At 39.7% G+C, this 18,692-nt stretch overlaps 1 protein-coding gene across 3 annotated transcripts in view; it reads right to left on the reverse strand.

Annotated features, from left to right (window-relative positions):
* fdxr (ferredoxin reductase) overlaps positions 1–18,692 on the reverse strand; it is a 53,219-nt gene that overhangs the window by 3,373 nt on the left and 31,154 nt on the right. For 2 of the 3 annotated variants that reach the window (XM_056468963.1, XM_056468962.1), the window contains exons 11-12: positions 13,709–13,880; positions 9,304–9,477 (exon numbers count right to left, since the gene is read on the reverse strand). In XM_056468963.1, the coding sequence (XP_056324938.1) occupies positions 9,304–9,477; positions 13,709–13,880 (346 nt within the window). Of the gene's footprint in view, positions 1–8,445; positions 8,615–9,303; positions 9,478–13,708; positions 13,881–18,692 lie in introns of those variants that run through there. The other variant, XM_056468964.1, reaches the window with a different exon arrangement.

The raw sequence follows: 18,692 nt of genomic DNA on the forward strand, positions 1-18,692 counted from the left end.
TTATTGTCAAGTGTGACTAATGCACTTTCATGAAAACTCCTGATCTCTTCAGATCGTAAATGCACTTAATTAATAATGATGAGGATTAGAATAATTATGAAAAATTATACCTGTCGTTGCTGTCATTATTGTGATATTACTCAGACTTTTTCTATGCAATATTATGCTTAATCTCCACTTTGCAGAACATATTAAAAAGCATGATCTATGCACTGTTATAACATATTATTAAAATGTAAATGAGTTAGATTAATCTTATTACTGTATGACATTGTGTCAAATGTCTGATTATTACATGTTATATGGCACTAAAATAGCATCATACGTCAGTGATAATGCTTAAATAGACTTACTCATTGATATTTACCACCTAGCATACCATGTTATACTATTAAAAATGCACTATTTTGCCCAATAATGTTTATGAATATATATATTTATGCATATTATTTATTAATCTTTATGCATACTGAAGCTTTGCATGTCTTCTATAGAAGCATACTTTACTGGCAGCACATCGTTTATGTATTTGTGTTCAGTAGCATATTAGATATCAGAGTTCATGTTACACTCTCAGAAATAAAGGTACAAAATCTGTCACTGGGGTGGTACTTTTCAAAACAGGTACTTAAAGTACATATTAATACTTAACTATAAGTATACTTAAACTTAGTACAAATGTGTACCTCAGAGTAACTTAAAGGTACAAAAGTGAATATTAAAGGGTACAAAAGTGATCATTAAAGGTACAAAATTCTACCCTAAAGGTACTAATGTCCACCTGTATGGTACAAAAGTGTAGCTTTTAAAAAGTACCGCTCCGGTGACAGATTTTTTACATTTTAATTCTGAAAGTATTGACCTTATTCTTCAATGCGGAAGTGCGCGCGTTTTTGCGATTGTTTTAGAACTTCCGATTCAGCTGCCTATGGGAGAAATGACTAGAAATAATAAACGGCAAAAACGGTCACAATACTTACTCTACAAACAAGTGTTTGCATTACAATACAGACAAAGTAGAATAATATAATAAGAAAATATCAGTTTTTAACACCAAGCAGCCAAACGAGCTGTTTTTAACGTCTAAAAATGAATGGAAGTGAATGAGACCGGAAGTTTCGAGCCAAAATTATTCAAATGGCTGCAGCTACTCGTACGCGGAGAATAAGGTGAATACATGAACTCTGATATCTAATATGTACTGTAGGCCCACACGGAATCTGCACACATAGAAATCCTCAGATTTTCACAGATGTTTAGCCCATCGTTGTGTCTATTTATTTACTAAATTCATTTCACTAACATTATTGTGATATAATAATAGTAATATTAAAATGTTCATATGATTTATTTACAAAACAGTTTATAAAGTCATATTTTCTGTCTTTTAGTAGAGATATTATATGAGAGACTTACTTTGTTTGCCAAATAAGTGGATCTAATTGGATTTGCATCGTAAACTTAAATAAAAGCTAAAAATTATTTTTTAATTTTATTTATTAAGTTTTTATTTCTTTTTTTTAAAATAAACTTTATTTATTGAACACAAGTGGATAGCATTTGTTTTATACAAATGTCCAATTTCTGCTTTTTTCTTTTTGAACACTTTTGTAAACATTTAACCCCGACACCCCACGCCCACCCCACCCATACATAAACATAACCACTTTTCTTGTAAAACGTATATCAGAAGACAGAGTAATAAAACAAAATAAATAATAAAATATTAACAATAAAACAAAAATAATGATAATAGTACGATTTGAGATAAATATATAAATCATTTCAAATAAATAAATAAAATAAATATCATTAGCTTGTTACATCAATAATAATGTGCTACCTACTTCTTGGTTATTATAGCTTTAGTTGTGCTGGGGTTGAACCGATGCGTCTAGTTTAGGGCATGACAGTTCCGGAGAATAAAAGGCTAGACTAAAAATAAAAAATAATAATAATAATTCCGACCATAAAATGAATTCTTAAATAATCACTTCCAGATGTGTTAAATCATCAAAATAATCTAGTAGTGGCCTCCAGTGAGTATAAAGCCTCTGAGAGAGAACTTAATCTTCTCCAATTTTAAAAGACTTAAGATGTAGCCAAACTTTGATTGAGGGTGGTCGGTGCGATTTCCACATCAAAAGAATTCTTTTGCGAGCAACAAGGGAGGAAAAGGCGACGACATTATTTTGAATGTTTTTGACATGAAAATCATCTGGGGGTTTTCCGAAAATAGAGATGTGAGGGTTTGGGTTTAGATTAATGTCCAAGATATCTGAGCTTGCCTTGAAAAATAACCGCCAGAATTCAGACAATTTGGGGCACGACCAGAACATGTGAGTGAGGTTGCATGGGGTCTGTGAACACCTATTACATTTATTATCTAATTTGTCCAGATAGAGCTTTGAGTTTCTCTTTGCTATAGTGTAGTCAAGTTTTTATTTCAGATACTAAAATCATTCTGTATAAATCCGCTGATTTTTTACAAAATTTTCAGCAGAAATAGCAAAAAAATACCGCAGATTCTGTCTGGCCCTATTAATATGTGACTAATTATACAATTGAAGTCAGAATTATTAGCCCCCCTGTTTATTTTTCCCCCAATTTCTGTTTAACAGAGATTTTTTTTAACTCATTTCTTAACATAATAGTGTTAATAACTCATTTCTAATAACGGATTTCTTTTATCTTTGCCATGATGACAGTAAATAATATTTAACTAGATATTCTTCAAGACACTTCTATACAGCTTAAAGTGACATTTAAAGGCTTAACTAGGTTAATTAGGGTAAAGTTAGGGTAATTAGGCAAATCATTATATAACATTGTTCTGTAGACAATGCAAAACAAATATTGCTTAAGGGGGCTAATAATATTGAAAATTGTTTAAAAAACTGCTTTTATTCTAGCCGAAATAAAAGAAATAAGACTTTCTCCAGAAGAAAAAAATATTATCAGACATTCTGTGAAAAATCCCTGAATCTGTTAAACATCATTTGGAAAATATTTAAAAAATGTACAGGAGGGTGAATAATTCTGACTTTCTGACATCTGTATGGCAATATTGGGAGTTGCAGTGTTGAGGGGTTTTTCTGTGGGTTTTTCTTCAATCACAGAGGAGATCTGTCTCTGCTGTCCTGCACACACCCAAACATTTTATTTGGGGAAAACAAATACTTATTTGTTATGACATGGAAAAGATTGTTCTTTCCTTCTTTTCTGAGAATATTAATGGTTCATTTGTGTAATGACAGATCTGAGATTATTATCTGGTGAAAGAATCTCCAGAAGTCACAGCTTTCATTCTGAGAGACAATGAAATAAGTAATTAAAATAAAATTTAATGATTTTATTTTTAATTATTTCCATTAATCATGTTTTATTTCTTTTTTGGAGTTATACAAGTCAACGCACAACATAAAACATCTAAAGAATATAGCGTTTTCTTCTGTAGACAATCGGAAAACAATATATAGCTTAAGGGGGCTGATAATATTGACCTTAAAATGATTAAATGATTAAAAAAATTAATAACTGCTTTTATTCTAGACAAAATAAAACAAATAAGACTTTCTCCAGAAGAAAAAATATTATAGGAAATACTGTGAAAACTTTCCTTAATCTGTTAAACATCATTTGGTAAATATTTGACGAGGGCTATTTTATTTTTGCACAGGAGGGCTAATAATTTTGACTTTAACTGTATATATATATATATATATTATATATATGTATATAAATACATATATATACATATATACATATATATATACTGTGGCGAGTTAGAGGGAAAACACTCACACAGAGGGTTGTAGTACAGACTTTTCCCCGGAGGGTGATTTATTTACAAGTATAGTGTGCAGTGGATAGGGGTGTAAAGGTGCTCTTCTGGCCAGGAAGCGTGCAGGTGCTCCGGGGATAGAGAGTGGGGCCGTGATGGGTTGGTCGGTGGTTCAGCAAGTTAGCTGCTTGAGTCCGCTGGGAGAGAGAGAGAGACACAGAGGTTAGCTCGGGAGTCATTGGTAGAATGAAGCTCACCCTTGGTTGTCCCGACGCTGCTTATATCGGTGTCCCTTAATGACTCCCAGCTGTGGTTGATCCACTGTGACGAGAAGGCAGCTGGGGTGAATTTGGGACCATGGCGACATTGAATTAGTATACTCGCCACATCCCCCCCCCCTTAGTGTCGTCGTGGTCCGAGATTTCCTATGAAAATATGAACACATTAAGAGAGGAGGGGGTGAATGTTTTGACAGACCTGCCCATCCTGACCATAAACGTGACAGTCCATCCGCGTTTCCGTGGGAGGCCCCGGCTCGATGCTGAACGTTGAAGTGGTAATCCTGGAGCGATAAGAACCATCTGGTTACCCGAGCATTATTATTCTTTGCCGTAGCCATCCATTGGAGGGGTGCATGATCTGTTACAAGGGTGAACCGTCTTCCTAACAGGTAATACTTCAGCTCCAGGATTGCCCACTTGATTGCCAGGGCCTCCTTTTCCACTGTCGCGTATTTGGTTTCTGCTGTTGTCAGCTTCCGACTTATATATACTATGGGGTGTTCTTCTTTGTCATGGACCTGGGAGAGGACCGCCCCCAGGCCCGAGTCGGAAGCATCCGTCTGAAGGATGAAGGGGCAGCTGAAGTCTGGTGCGTGTAGTACTGGAGAAGATGTGAGTGCTGTCTTTAGTGCCTGAAACGCCTTTTCTGCTATTGGGCTCCATCTTATCCTCTCCGGCTGTCCCTTCTTGGTCAGGTCTGTCAACGGGCTGGCTAAGGATGAGAAGTTAGGGATAAAACATCTATAGTAGCCCGCTAACCCCAGAAATGCACGTACCTGGGTTTTTGTTGTTGGTTGTGGGGAGTTTTGCAGTGCTTGGACTTTGCTTTGTTGGGGTTGAATGAGGCCTCTTCCTATATGGAAACCCAGGTACTTGGCTTCTTCTAGACCTAGATGGCATTTTCTGGGGTTTGCTGTGAGTCCGGCCCTTCGTAGATCCAACAGCACCCGCCGCAGGCGGGATAGATGTTCTTCCCATGACTCCGAGTGGACAACCAGATCATCGAGGTAAGCTGCTGTATATGGCTGGTGGGGCCGCAGCAAGATGTCCATCATTCTCTGGAATGTGGCTGGGGCCCCGTGGAGCCCGAAGGGAAGAACCCGGTACTGCCAGTGTCCTCCGGGTGTAGAGAATGCGGTTTTTTCCCTGGCCTCCGGACTAAGGGGCAGTTGCCAATAACCTTTGGTGAGGTCCAGAGTCGAAATGAATCGGGCTCCACCCAGTCTGTCCAGCAGCTCATCCACCCGGGGCATGGGGTACCCGTCAAACTTGGACACTTCATTCAGCTTTCTGAAGTCATTACAGAAGCGGAGGGTGCCATCGGGCTTCGGTACCATTACTACAGGACTGGACCACGGGCTGCGTGAAGGTTCGATTATCCCCAACTTCAACATCTTTTCGATCTCTGTGCTTATAGCCAGCCGGCGAGTTTCTGGCACTCGATAAGGCCTTTGCCGGATGATGGTGCCCGGTGGGGTAATAATGTCATGGTGTATGATTGACGTTCGGCCCGGTTTTTCACAGAACACATCCTTGAACTGACCAACCAGGGCCTGGAGCTCCCCCTTCTGGGCAGCCGAGAGCTGTTCTCCTATATGGACCACTGGTGTATTCTCCTCTGTAAAGGCCACCAGGGTGCCAGGGGGTGCTATCCAACGTTTCATTAGATTTATGTGATAGAGTTGTTCTTCCCGCCTTCGTCCCGGCTGACGTACTCTATAATTTACCGGACCCACCTTCTCAACCACCGTGTATGGACCCTTCCATGACGCTAAGAACTTTGATGTGGTGGTGGGTATAAGAATCATCACTCGGTCACCCGGATGGAATTCTCTTGGTTGGGCTGGCCGGTTATATATTCGTTGCTGGGCGCGTTGGGCTTCGCGCAAATGGTCTTGGACAATAGGCATTACTTTGTCTATGCGTTCCCTCATGTCCCGTACGTGTTCAATTACCGATCGATGGGGTGCTGGCTCCTGTTCCCACGCCTGTCTGGCCACATCTAATAAGCCACGGGGTTGTCGGCCGAACAACAGTTCGAATGGAGTGAACCCTGTGGACGCTTGGGGTACCTCTCTGATGCCAAATAACACGTACGGGATCATGATGTCCCAGTCGCGCCCGTCTTCTGCCACCACTCTGCGGAGCATGCGTTTCAAGGTTTGATTAAACCGTTCGACGAGTCCATCAGTTTGAGGGTGATATACTGATGTTTTCAGTTGTTTAACCTTCAGGAGGCGGCAGAGTTCGGCCATCAGCCGGGACATAAAGGGCGTGCCCTGGTCAGTCAATATTTCCGCCGGTATTCCCACACGGCTGCACAGCAAAAATAATTCTTTTGCGATTGCGGCTGATGTGGCTTTCCTCAGGGGAATTGCTTCGGGATAACGGGTGGCATAATCCAGGATTACAAGGATGTGTTCATGCCCCCGGGCCGACTTCGGCAAAGGCCCTATCAAGTCCATACCAATGCGGGTGAAGGGTACATCAATGATGGGTAATGGTATTAGAGGGCTGGGGGGAGGTCGGTGGGGAGACGTTTGTTGGCAGGTATTACAGGCTTGACAGTATCTTCTCACGTCTCCTTCAAGTCCTGGCCAGTGAAATCGGTCTCGGATTCTTTTCACCGTATTTCCTGCTCCTAGATGCCCTGCCATTGGGTGGGTATGTGCCAGCTCTAATACCGTCTCCCTTTTGTTCTTTGGAACCACCAACAGGGTTTTCTTTTCCCCCCGCCTCTCTGCGACGCAGTATAGCAGACCACTGATGACTACAAAGTGTGGGAGGGGGTGAGGGGTGGGAAATCGATCCTTCCCATCTACAGCTCTTACTTGTGGCCAGCAATTTTTTAATGTTTGATCCTCTCGCTGGGACCTCCCAAAATCGCCTCCTGTAGTGATCTGTTGAAAAAGATCAAAATATAGATTAGGCGAAATTGTAGACTCACCCCCTTTGTCGCTTTCGGTGGCCAGTAATGCTGGCTGGCGGTCCCGCCGGGCCCGAGCCTTTGGTTGTCTTCTAGGACGCCCCGTTGGAGTATTATGCAGTGCTAGGAGCTCGTCGAACCCCGGCCAGTCTCGGCCCAAGAGGAGGGGTACAGGGAGATCTGGAACCACCCCCACTTCAACGGGCCAGCTACCTGGCTTAGCTGCAATCGTAACCCTCTGTGCTTGTACATAGCGTGTATCCCCATGTACACAAGTTATTGGTATTCGGGCTTTGCTTTCTCCTCTTCGTCTAATTACCCCAGGATGTACCAGTGTGATGGCGCTCCCCGTATCCAATGTGGCTGTTTGCATCTTCCCATCAAGAGAGACTTTTCGGGAGGGGGCCTCGGGGGGAATGGTACGATGTACAACACATCCTGCGAGCCAGGCCGGGGTCGAGTGCACTGGTGGCTCCGTGGGCATCGGCTCATCCAAAGGGCTGGGGACCGCCGGTCTGCTAACTGGTCTTGATGTGCCCTCCACGAGTCGCCATGGTGGATGTGCCTTTCGGGGTGGCAGAGCCGCTCTCTCTCCAGCATCGCGGGCTACAAGAGCCTCAGCCAGCTCCACAGCTTCCACCAAAGCGGCTAAAGATCCCGGATTTCTCATACTGGTGAGTCCGCGTAACCGTCTGGGTAATGCTCGTAACAATTTTTCAACAACCACTTTCTCAGCGACCTGGACGCCGGAGGGGTCCCCCCCTAATAGCCACAGTCGGCCGAGACGTGAAAGCTGGGCAGCTTGGGTGCGCACCGGAGTTTTCTCATCATATGTCCAGATGGCAAATTGCTGGGCTGCACTAATCGCAGAGAGCCCCACTCTGGCCAAAATCTCCTTTTTTAACGCTCCATAATCATCATTCTTTGGGGCTTCTAAGGAATAATATGCTCGTTGAGCTTCACCGGTCAGAAATGGGGCTAATAGCTTCGCCCATTCTTCTTCTGGCCATTTTTCTCTCTCTGCGATTACCTCAAAAGTGTGAAGGTAGGCATCAATATCGTCCAGGTCGCTGAGTTTGGTTAAATGTTGATGTGCATTTATCTTCACCTCAGGGAGGGGTACCCGTCCCGCCGCCTGGAGGAGCTGATGTTCCAGTCTTTCTTGTCTTGCGGCAAGCTGCTCCGAGATTTTCTGCTGTCTAGTTGTGACTTCCGCTAGGTGGCGTATGACCTCCTCCATGGACATGCTGTCTCCGGGAAAGCACCCGAGGAAGAGAGAGAGAGAGCGGATGCCTCGTCTGTAACACACAATGGAACAGTCAGAACAGCAGGGTTTTTTTTTTTTTTTTTTTTTTTCCACCGGGTAAGTCTGTTTGTGTTTTAATTCCACTCTATTCTTGCCCGCATTCTCCACCAGTTGTGGCGAGTTAGAGGGAAAACACTCACACAGAGGGTTGTAGTACAGACTTTTCCCCGGAGGGTGATTTATTTACAAGTATAGTGTGCAGTGGATAGGGGTGTAAAGGTGCTCTTCTGGCCAGGAAGCGTGCAGGTGCTCCGGGGATAGAGAGTGGGGCCGTGATGGGTTGGTCGGTGGTTCAGCAAGTTAGCTGCTTGAGTCCGCTGGGAGAGAGAGAGAGACACAGAGGTTAGCTCGGGAGTCATTGGTAGAATGAAGCTCACCCTTGGTTGTCCCGACGCTGCTTATATCGGTGTCCCTTAATGACTCCCAGCTGTGGTTGATCCACTGTGACGAGAAGGCAGCTGGGGTGAATTTGGGACCATGGCGACATTGAATTAGTATACTCGCCACAATACATATATACATACATATACATATATACATATACATATATACATATACATACATACATACATACATATATACATACATATATATATATACATATAAACATATACATACATACATATACATACATACATACATACATACATACATACATATACACATATATATATATATATATATATATATATATATATATATATATATATATATATATATATATATATATATATATATATACATACACATATATATACATATACATATATATACTTACACACACATATACACATATATATATATATAAACAATATAAACAATGTGCTGCCAATAGAGTATGCTTCTAAAGTAGACATGCAATTCTTCAGTATGCATAAAGAATAATAAAATCTAATCCTTTATTTATTTATTTATTTTTTCAAATTAAAATAATAATTTCTGAGAGTTACATGACGCTGCAGCTCACTACAGGTTTTGGTATGTTTTGTTTGTAAGTGAAACTGACCCCGTGTCTGCAGAAGTCCAGTTATGGCCTCTGCTCCGGGTTTATTGACTGAAATATCCAGCTTTCCAGTCTCCATATCCTGAATTATAACACGCGCCGTATCAAAACTGTCATTCATGGTGGTGGCGATCACACCGGTGGGCCCTCGCTTTACCCAGCCACTGCAGTACAGACCTGAAGAATAATACACAAACACATTTCTTGATTCATTGTTTTTAAGGCTTGTGCAATTGTTGAATAAATCGAATATTCTTAGTTATTATGCAAAATATGTGGACATATATAGACCATTTTGAGGGATGTAAACAAAAACAATGGTCCTAACTTATTTCCTGTTTTACATTTCTAATTTCTGTAGCTTCCAACAATCCAAAAAGAGCCAGAAATTGATTAATAATGTTATGATAGCTGCTTTGACATTAAGTTATGATTGAATTGCCTCTTGTTATGAAATAGTTTGATAACAAGCAGGAAATGTTCATGGGCCAATGACATGATCACACTGAAATGGTCCATATACAAAATCCTCTGCTTCTCTGAATGTATACCAGATATTTTCATGAACTTAAAACCTTTAATTTACCTTCCTTAGTTAAAAATAGAATTATTTAGTTAAAATATATTTGTTAAACAAAAGATACAATTACTCTGGTTTATGTCGAACTGTTAAATATATTCACAGCATTAAAGCAAGTATATTAATGGCTGTATTTTAACGATCTAGGTGCAAAGTCTAAAGCGCATGGTGCAAAACCATTAAGGATGTGTCCGAATCCACTTTTGCTATTTTAAGGATGGAAAAATATGCTCTGCACCGCAGCATATGGTCTAACAGGGTTGAGCTTATTCTCTTAATGAGTTATGGGCGTGTTTTGACGTGCATTAAACCAATCAGAGTCTCATCTCCCATTTCCTTTAAGAGTCAGTTACGTCATGTCATGGAGCATTTGCTGTTTACATGGTGGACTTTGTAAGTGTATAAACTGAATTTAAAACTGAGCGCTTTACTAGCGAGAAAACAATTTAACAAAGCATCTGCAGTGTGAGGATAAAGAGTGAGCCTCCTCCATTCAGCTTCTTTACTTTACTTTTACACTTTACTCCTTTACTTTGGTGGATGAAAAAATGGTGTTGCACGCACTCCACTGAAGACATCCATCAGCCTACATATTTAATTTTTGTTTGTTAAGCACAAAGATTTGTTTCAAAACTATTTCTAAATTCAGTTCTAATTTCCAGCAAACTAATAAATGAACAACAATAATGAAGTGTGGTCAAAAAAATGAGTTATATCCAAACACACGTCCCGTTCTTATGCCCCATATAGTGATGCAGACGTCTCCAAAACCAGACAGGTGAACAAATCTAAATTTGTTTTTATGAATGCAAATATAAATATGCAGATAATAAATAAAACAGCAAATAATAATAACATTATACAGTTGCAGATTGTCATGAGTGAACTTAAAAAAAGCATGGAGGCATGAAGAAGGCATGGAGATAGTGGTTTTTATATCGAAGTATTAAATATTTTTTGTATTTAATGTTGCTGTACATCCTGTGTGTATTAAGCATTTGAATCTGCACAATTAGCGCGATCTGCACTGGACTTTAGAGCAGCTTTTAGTTGGTCAATGGCACGGTTTATTTTAGTTCCTTAAAACACACCTCCTTTTTAGACCAGCACACCCATGAGTCCATGCAAAAACATGAAATGGTGCAAACAGGGTGCAAAACATGAAAATTACTGTTGCACTGGTCTGAAAATAGCAACAAATCACGCAAAACATGTCTTGTGCCTTATTGCTCCGGATGTATGATAGGGCCCTATAAGTAAATAAATTACCTGAAATTTCAACGTAATCCATTAATTTTTTTATTTGCAGAAAAGTAATTGCAGTCACTAGTTACATTGAAACTATTACATCCAACACTGGATAGCTAACATACTGAAGCAAACAACAATAGTTGACTATATACATAACCTAAGACTACTTTATTTTGTACAGTACAATATAGTACAAGGTATTGTGCAAGAGAGGCATTTAAGGTTAAAAAAAGCAATGTAATGTAATGTGTGTATTTATATAGCGCATTTATCCTGTATGTCCATACACCTAAAGCACTTCACAATCATGACGGGGGTCTCTCCATATCACCACCAGTGTGCAGCATCCACTTTGATGATGCGACAGCAGCCACAGGACAACGGCACCAATGTGCACACCAGCTATAGGTGGAGTGGAGAGACCGATGGAGGGAATTTGGCCAGGACACCGGGGTTACACCCCTACTCTTTACAAGAAATGCCATTGGGATTTTTAATGACCACAGAGAATCAGGACCTCGGTTTAATGTCTCATCCGAAAGACGGCGCCCACTGACAGTATGGTGTCCCCTTCACTATACTGGGCATTAGGACACAGACCACAGTTTGAGCGCCCCCTGCTGGCCTCTCTAACACTACTTCCGACCTAGTTTTGCCATGTGGTCTCCCATTCAGGTACTGCTTAAGTTCAATGAGTAACAGCTCTTGGGCTGCAGGGTGATATGGCTGTGGCCTAACCCTAAGTGGTGCAATATGATTAGTGGTGTATTCACAAGTAAACATTTGTTTTTTTCTTATCAAGTCTTTGTAGTTAGAGTAAACTACTTATTAAAATCAGTGGTGTAAAGTACCTAATTACAAATACTCAAATTACTGTAATGGGGTAGTTTTTCTCAGGAATTGTAATTTACTGAGTAGTTTTAAAAACATGTACTTTTACTTTCCCTTGAGCACATTTTCAGTGCAGTATCTGTACTTTTACTCCTACTTTCCTTCAACCTGCAGTCACTACTTTATTTGTTCCTGTCTATGGGGATTAGAAAAATCAGTCCTGTGATTGCTGTCCAATCAAATTACACATAGAAGGTAAATCACATAATAATGAACTACGTCAAGACATGTTTATCTTGAGGTTGTCAAACTGTTTGGAAGCATTAAAAGTGTACAAAAAGATGTCCAAAATCTTTACAAATATTGACCCAGAGAGCGTTTAGATGGATGTCAGTGATGAGAAGATGATGGATGTTTACTGTATGATGACTGAAATGGCCTTAAACAGCTAGCAGGCACAAGACGTCAACATGTCAGAATGATGTTGTACCCCAGTGTCGTGGGGACGTTGCATTTTGTTTGGAAATGAAAAATTGGGTTGATGTCAGAACTGAACGTCAACGACGTCAATGTCTGATGTCCAACCTAAAAATCAACCAAATATCAACGTCTAATAATGTTACAGCTTGACGTTGGAGTGACGTTACCACTATGAATACCTGAAGAATAAATGTCAGTATTTGACGTCAATATGAAGTTGGATTTTGATGACTTTCTAACAAACTAAAATCAACCAAATATCAACATCTTTTGATGTTGTTATTGGACATCAAAATAACGTTGTCCTTAGACACCGGCTAGACATTGAATTTTGGCCACCCAACATCACAACCTAAATCTAACCTAATATTAACGTCTTATGACGTTGTGTACCTGCTGGGCAATAACTAAATGCACTACAGAATGTTACGTTTACACACATCCACAAATTACATGTAAATGCATCAGCTTTTAACAGCGTATTACTCCCCAATCACTACTCTTGAGTACTTTTGAAAGGGCTACTTTTACTCATACGTTGTGTAATATTTACAACAGATACTTTTACTCTACTTGCACTACATTTTTAGGCAAGTAATGGTACTTTTACTAGAGTATGATTTTTTTAGTACTCTTTCCACCACTGTTGGTAAAATACATGATTTCAAACTACAGCTACTTTTATGGATTATATATTATTTACACAAAGGAAAGTTATATACAATTTCAAAGATTCTTATATTTTTCATAATAAACCAGCTTCTTTTTAAGTTTTTGGGGGGTTTTTCAGTGTAGAGTGGGAGATTCTGCTACATGAATCAATATTCATTCATTCATTTATTTTCTTTTCGGCTTAGTCCCTTTATTCATCAGGGGTCGCCACAGCGGAATGAACCACCAACTTATCCAGGATATGTTTTACGCAGCGGATGCCCTTCCAGCCGCAACCCATCATTGGGAAACACCCATACACACTCATTCACACATATACACTACGGACAATTTAACCTACCCAATTCCCATATAACACATGTGTTTGGACAGTGGGGGAAACCAGAGCACCCAGAAGAAAATCCACACCAACACGGGAAGAACATGCAAACTCCACACAGAAATGACAACTGGGACTCCAACCAATGACATTCTTGCTGTGACGTAACAGTGCTAACCACCATGCTAAATATGACTTATTTAAGAAATATTTGACAAATAATGAACAATTTCACAGGGGGGCTAATAATTTTGACAAGTTCATGCTCCTCTCACCTTCAGCACCCTGCACTCTTCCCATGTCATTGGGCACGATGGCTTTTCGGGGGTCAAAGGGCACAGTGGGTTCGATGGGTAGGCTTTTATAACCAATACTGCTGATGATCAGGCCACAGTCCACATCCTCAAGCTGACCGGTGGGCACTGACCGCGCGCCCTCACCCTCACCCTGGTAAACAACACAGATATGACAATTCTGAGGCTCATATTTCCAGGATTCACAGCAGAAGTCGTCATAGTTGGTGAACCTAGAGCGCAGTGAATGGGAAAATACAACAAATTATTATTTGACATTCCTATTTGTTAAAATAATAAAAGAAAAACTCCAGGATGGTGTTATCAAGACTTTCAGAAAAAAGAAAACAATAGTGTGAGACTGATAACGGCAGCCAGAGGAGAGAATCATGTCAGGTTTACTGTCCTGCCACATAGACGCTGCGTTAGAAACACCATAAGCATGTAATACATACACAAATACATATAAATGTTCATAGCTTTTATAAAAATTCTAAATATTAAAAACTTTAAAGGGTTTAAGATTATAAGGACCGTTACATGCGTCAGGCGTCTTGTGAAAAGGGTCCATTGTTTACAAATTTAGATGTTGGGTGAACTTCCCTTTAACAAACAATGATGTCTATTTTTTTTATTTCTATGATTTTTCTATTTTAAAAATTTTTTTCTTCTATTTTTTCTATATATATTTTTTTATATATATTTATTATCTGTTTTTTGTCCTGTCTCTGTTATCCTGTTGCACTGTAGAAGCTCTGTCACGAACATGTGTGAACATACCTGGCAATAAAGCTCTTTCTGATTCTGATTCTGAAGCAACAAACACCAGGAACATCACAGGATTCACCACACTAGCACTAGACATAGTCAACACTAGAGTTTGAGCAAGTGAAATCTGGTCAGATGATGTAGTGAAAAGGAGCGGAATAAAATAATTTGATGCGGCACTGCTTTCAAGTCATCATGGGACGTTACTTAGAGTTTATACATACAATACTTACAATTAGTCTCATAATAACAACATCACGTGCATTCAAGCCAATGCATCAGCACAAGCGACTTACTTTTGATAAACTGCAAGACAAACAATATAGCTGGGATTAGGGGTGTAACGGATGCACATGCCCTCCTGATTAATACCTTTTTTGAACTTGTAGGTTAATGCCACATTTTTAACAATTGCAGAGAGATCGCCTCCCGCGTCATTTAAATCATGTGCATCAAAGCATTTTGGCTTCTCTGTAAAATATAATGATGACGGAGGAAGCTGTGGTGGGACCTAAATGCTTTCTTAGGTTATTCATTTGAGGTGTTTTCTGTCACTGTTTGTTGAGCCTGCTTTAATGCATTCAGTGTAAAGCTGCACAATTAAACATTAAAAGATCGAGATCACACTTCAAACCTGCGCAACATGAATGATAAATGATGATGATTTGCATATGTTTATTAATCCTTTATAGGGGTGCATCGAAATCTGCGTTTGATTGAGAGAGATTCAGTTTTTATTAGGGATGCACCGATACCGCCTATTTTTGGAACCGATCCGATATCAAAATTCGAAGTATCGACTGATACAGATCCGATCCCCATACTGTTGTTTTGTTTTGTTCATTTGTTTTGAACAATACAGTTTCTATAGTTCTGGTGATAAACTCAAATAATCTTCTTTAGTAAAAATAACAGACTTATAGGCCTGCTGTATATGACAGACAGCACAATCTAACTAAAAACATGATGCTAGTTATAAACTAGGCTACATTACTTTTTGAGCGTTGATCTGTTGTGGTTCGGCTAATGTTTTTTTTTTTTAATATTAAGATTTTTCTTTGAACTCTGTAATAGGCTACATCTATTGACCCCACTTGTTGGTAAAATAACTAGCCTTTTAGCAAAGCCTGATATAAAGTAAGACCAGTTTTACCTAATAAACATTCCCTCGCCTAAACTCACCGATATTAAAATGGAGAAACTGAAGCATGTCTGAAAATTATCTTCTTGAAACGAATTTCATTTGGTATAATTTGTTGGTTATTTTATGGTATTTTTTGTTGGTCAGTTATCCACAAAATAAACAAGAATATCTGAGGTGAAGTTTAAAACAAGGTCCGCTTATATGCTTCAGTGCAAAATCTGACAAACTGTTCAAACTGTGACAATCTGTTAAATAAAATATCAATATAAATAAAATGACAGTGTAATATTAAGTTTCAGAGTAGCCTATATTAGGCTAAAGAATTTCCTGTTAATGACAATCAATATTGCGCCTGTCAGTTTCACTTTTATTAATGTAATCAACTGCATTGACCACAATGAGCCAGGCTTTACAAACTATTCGCAGCACTGAAAGTATTCCCCTCAGAAGATTAAACTCAGTCGGAAGGATGAGAGAACAGAAACTTATTGTAAGAGTAATCTTATGGAGCGGTGCACATCACGTGTGCGCAGCCGATGCGGGCCTGAATCGCTGAAACAGTGAGTGCTTCTCTCCGGTATCTGCGGACACTTCCAAATCAGCAGGGAAGAAATCAGTGCATTGACGTTCTGTCCAATGTGTTATTGAGCCTTTTCTAATTTAAAGTTTCAGGTAGGCCTACTTTTTGTGTGAAGAGTAGGTAATAACCCTCTCTACTCTACTCCAGTGTTGCGAATGCAATCTGCTGGTTTAACAGACACAGCAACATGATTTAGAAACAGTAATGAACTTCTTGTTACGGCGCAAAATGAACCCATTTAATGCTAAACTAAATGATTTTCTTTACTAATTATTTAAACTTACTGTATGATGACTGAAATAGCCTTAAACACCCAGCAGGCAAAAAAACTTCAACACTATGTCAGATTGACATTGTACCCTAACGTCATGGGGATGTTGCATTTTGTTTGGAAATGAGAATCAGGTTGAAGTCAGAACTCAACGTCAGGCCAACGTCAATGTCCAACCTAAAACTAACCAAATATCAACGTCTAATGATGTTCCAGCTTCACGTTGTGTTGATGTTACCACTATGGCATTTATCAGACGTTGGATTTTGGTTGCCATACCTGACGAACAAAAGTCAGTATTTGTCGTCAATGTGACGTTGGTTTAAGATGTTGGCTCAACGTTGGATTTTGGTCACTTTCTAACACAACCTAAAATCGACCAAATATCAACGTCATTTGGCGTCGTTATTGGACATCAAGAATAACATCGTCTTTAGACACTGGCTAGACATTGAAATTTGGTCACCTGACATCACAATCTAAATCTAAGCTAATATTAATGTCTTATGACTAAGGGTGTCACGATTTGATTTTTAATCGAAATCGATCGAAATTCATGCTTAATCTCGATTATCGAATAAAAAAATGGAATCGTCGATGCTGCCCCGCCCCTATGTCACGTCAGCAGCAGCTTGACTTGCCAAGCGGAAAAAAACTCACGCATGCGCATCAACCTAACAGCTACAACAGCCACGAGACAGCATGGCAACTGCAGACGCAGGAGACCCATCGAAAGAAATTGAACCCCCTCCTCTTTCACTGAAGTCGCCGGTGTGGAAGTATTTTGGATTTCCAGTGAGTTATGTTGACAACGTTCGTGTTGTCGACAGAAAAAACACAGTTTGCAAGCTCTGCAATGTGCATATACCACATTATTCCACCGGCAGCACGACTAACATGGCCGGGCATCTCCGCAGGCACCACAAAAACATGGATGTATCTGTTAAACCGACAAGTGTAACACAAACTACTCTCCCGTCTTCATTTGGAATAAAACTTCCAAGCAACTCAACACGTGCAAAGGCAATTACAAGCGCGATAGGAGTATTTATAGCCGCGGACATGCGACCTTATTCAGTGATAGAAAACTCCGGTTTTCAGCATTTAATTAACGTGCTAGAACCGTGCTAGAAATGTTAATAAACATTTTATATTTGACAATGTAGTGTGTGGTACATTGTGAACAAAGGTCAGATGTTATTATATTGCATATACGTCTTAAAATGGCATAGCTTGTGCTTTAAATTGTGACTTTAGAATCGAAAATGTAATCGAATCGAGGATTTGGAGAATCGTGACACCCCTACTTATGACGTTGTGTGCCTGCTGGGCAATAACTAGACGCACTACAGAATGTTACGTTTACACACATGCACAAATGACATGTAAATGCATCAGCTTTTCTCAGTGTAATACTCACAACTCTTGAGTACTTTTAAAAGGGCTACTCCTTACTCATACTTTGAGTAATATTCACAACAGATACTTTTACTCTACTCGCACTACATTTTTAGGCAAGTAATGGTACTTTTACTTGAGTATAATTTTTCTCTTTCCACCACTGATTAGTACTGAATTACAGTATCGTGACAACCCTAGTGTGTGTGTGTGTGTGGAAACGTAACACTTAGCTATTGCCAAAGGCCATTTCAGTCATTATACAGTACAGTAAACATCCTTCACCTTCTTATCAGTGACATGCAGTCTATAAACAGTCTCTCGATCATTGCGTGTAAATATTTCAGACATCTTCTTGGACACTTTTAAGGCTTACAAATAGTTTCCTGCATCACCCATGTCTTGAGGTTGTTCAGTATGATGTGATATTCGATTAGACGGGAATCACAAGATTGATTATTCTACTCAGCCAATCCCCACAAGAAAGAAATAAAGTAGTCACTGCAGTTTGAAAGGAAATAGTGGAGTAAAGTACCGATACAGCACTAAAAATGTACTCAAGAGAAAGTAAAAGTTCACAAGTACTATTGCTGAGAAAAAACTACTGACAGTAATTTGAGTATTCGTATTTTGTGAGAAATCCTGTGTCCTGTTTAAAGACCCTTTGTGTTCCTTCTTGGCTTGAATTGTTTACATGCTACGTCACTCCACTACGTCACACTCGTGCTCAGATTCGTTGCTGAATAACCAATCAGAGCGCTCTATTTAGCTGACGACCAATGCCAATTCATCACGCTGAATCGGG

Source organism: Danio aesculapii, chromosome 12 (genome assembly GCF_903798145.1).
Source record: "Danio aesculapii chromosome 12, fDanAes4.1, whole genome shotgun sequence".
Taxonomy (NCBI): domain Eukaryota; kingdom Metazoa; phylum Chordata; class Actinopteri; order Cypriniformes; family Danionidae; genus Danio; species Danio aesculapii.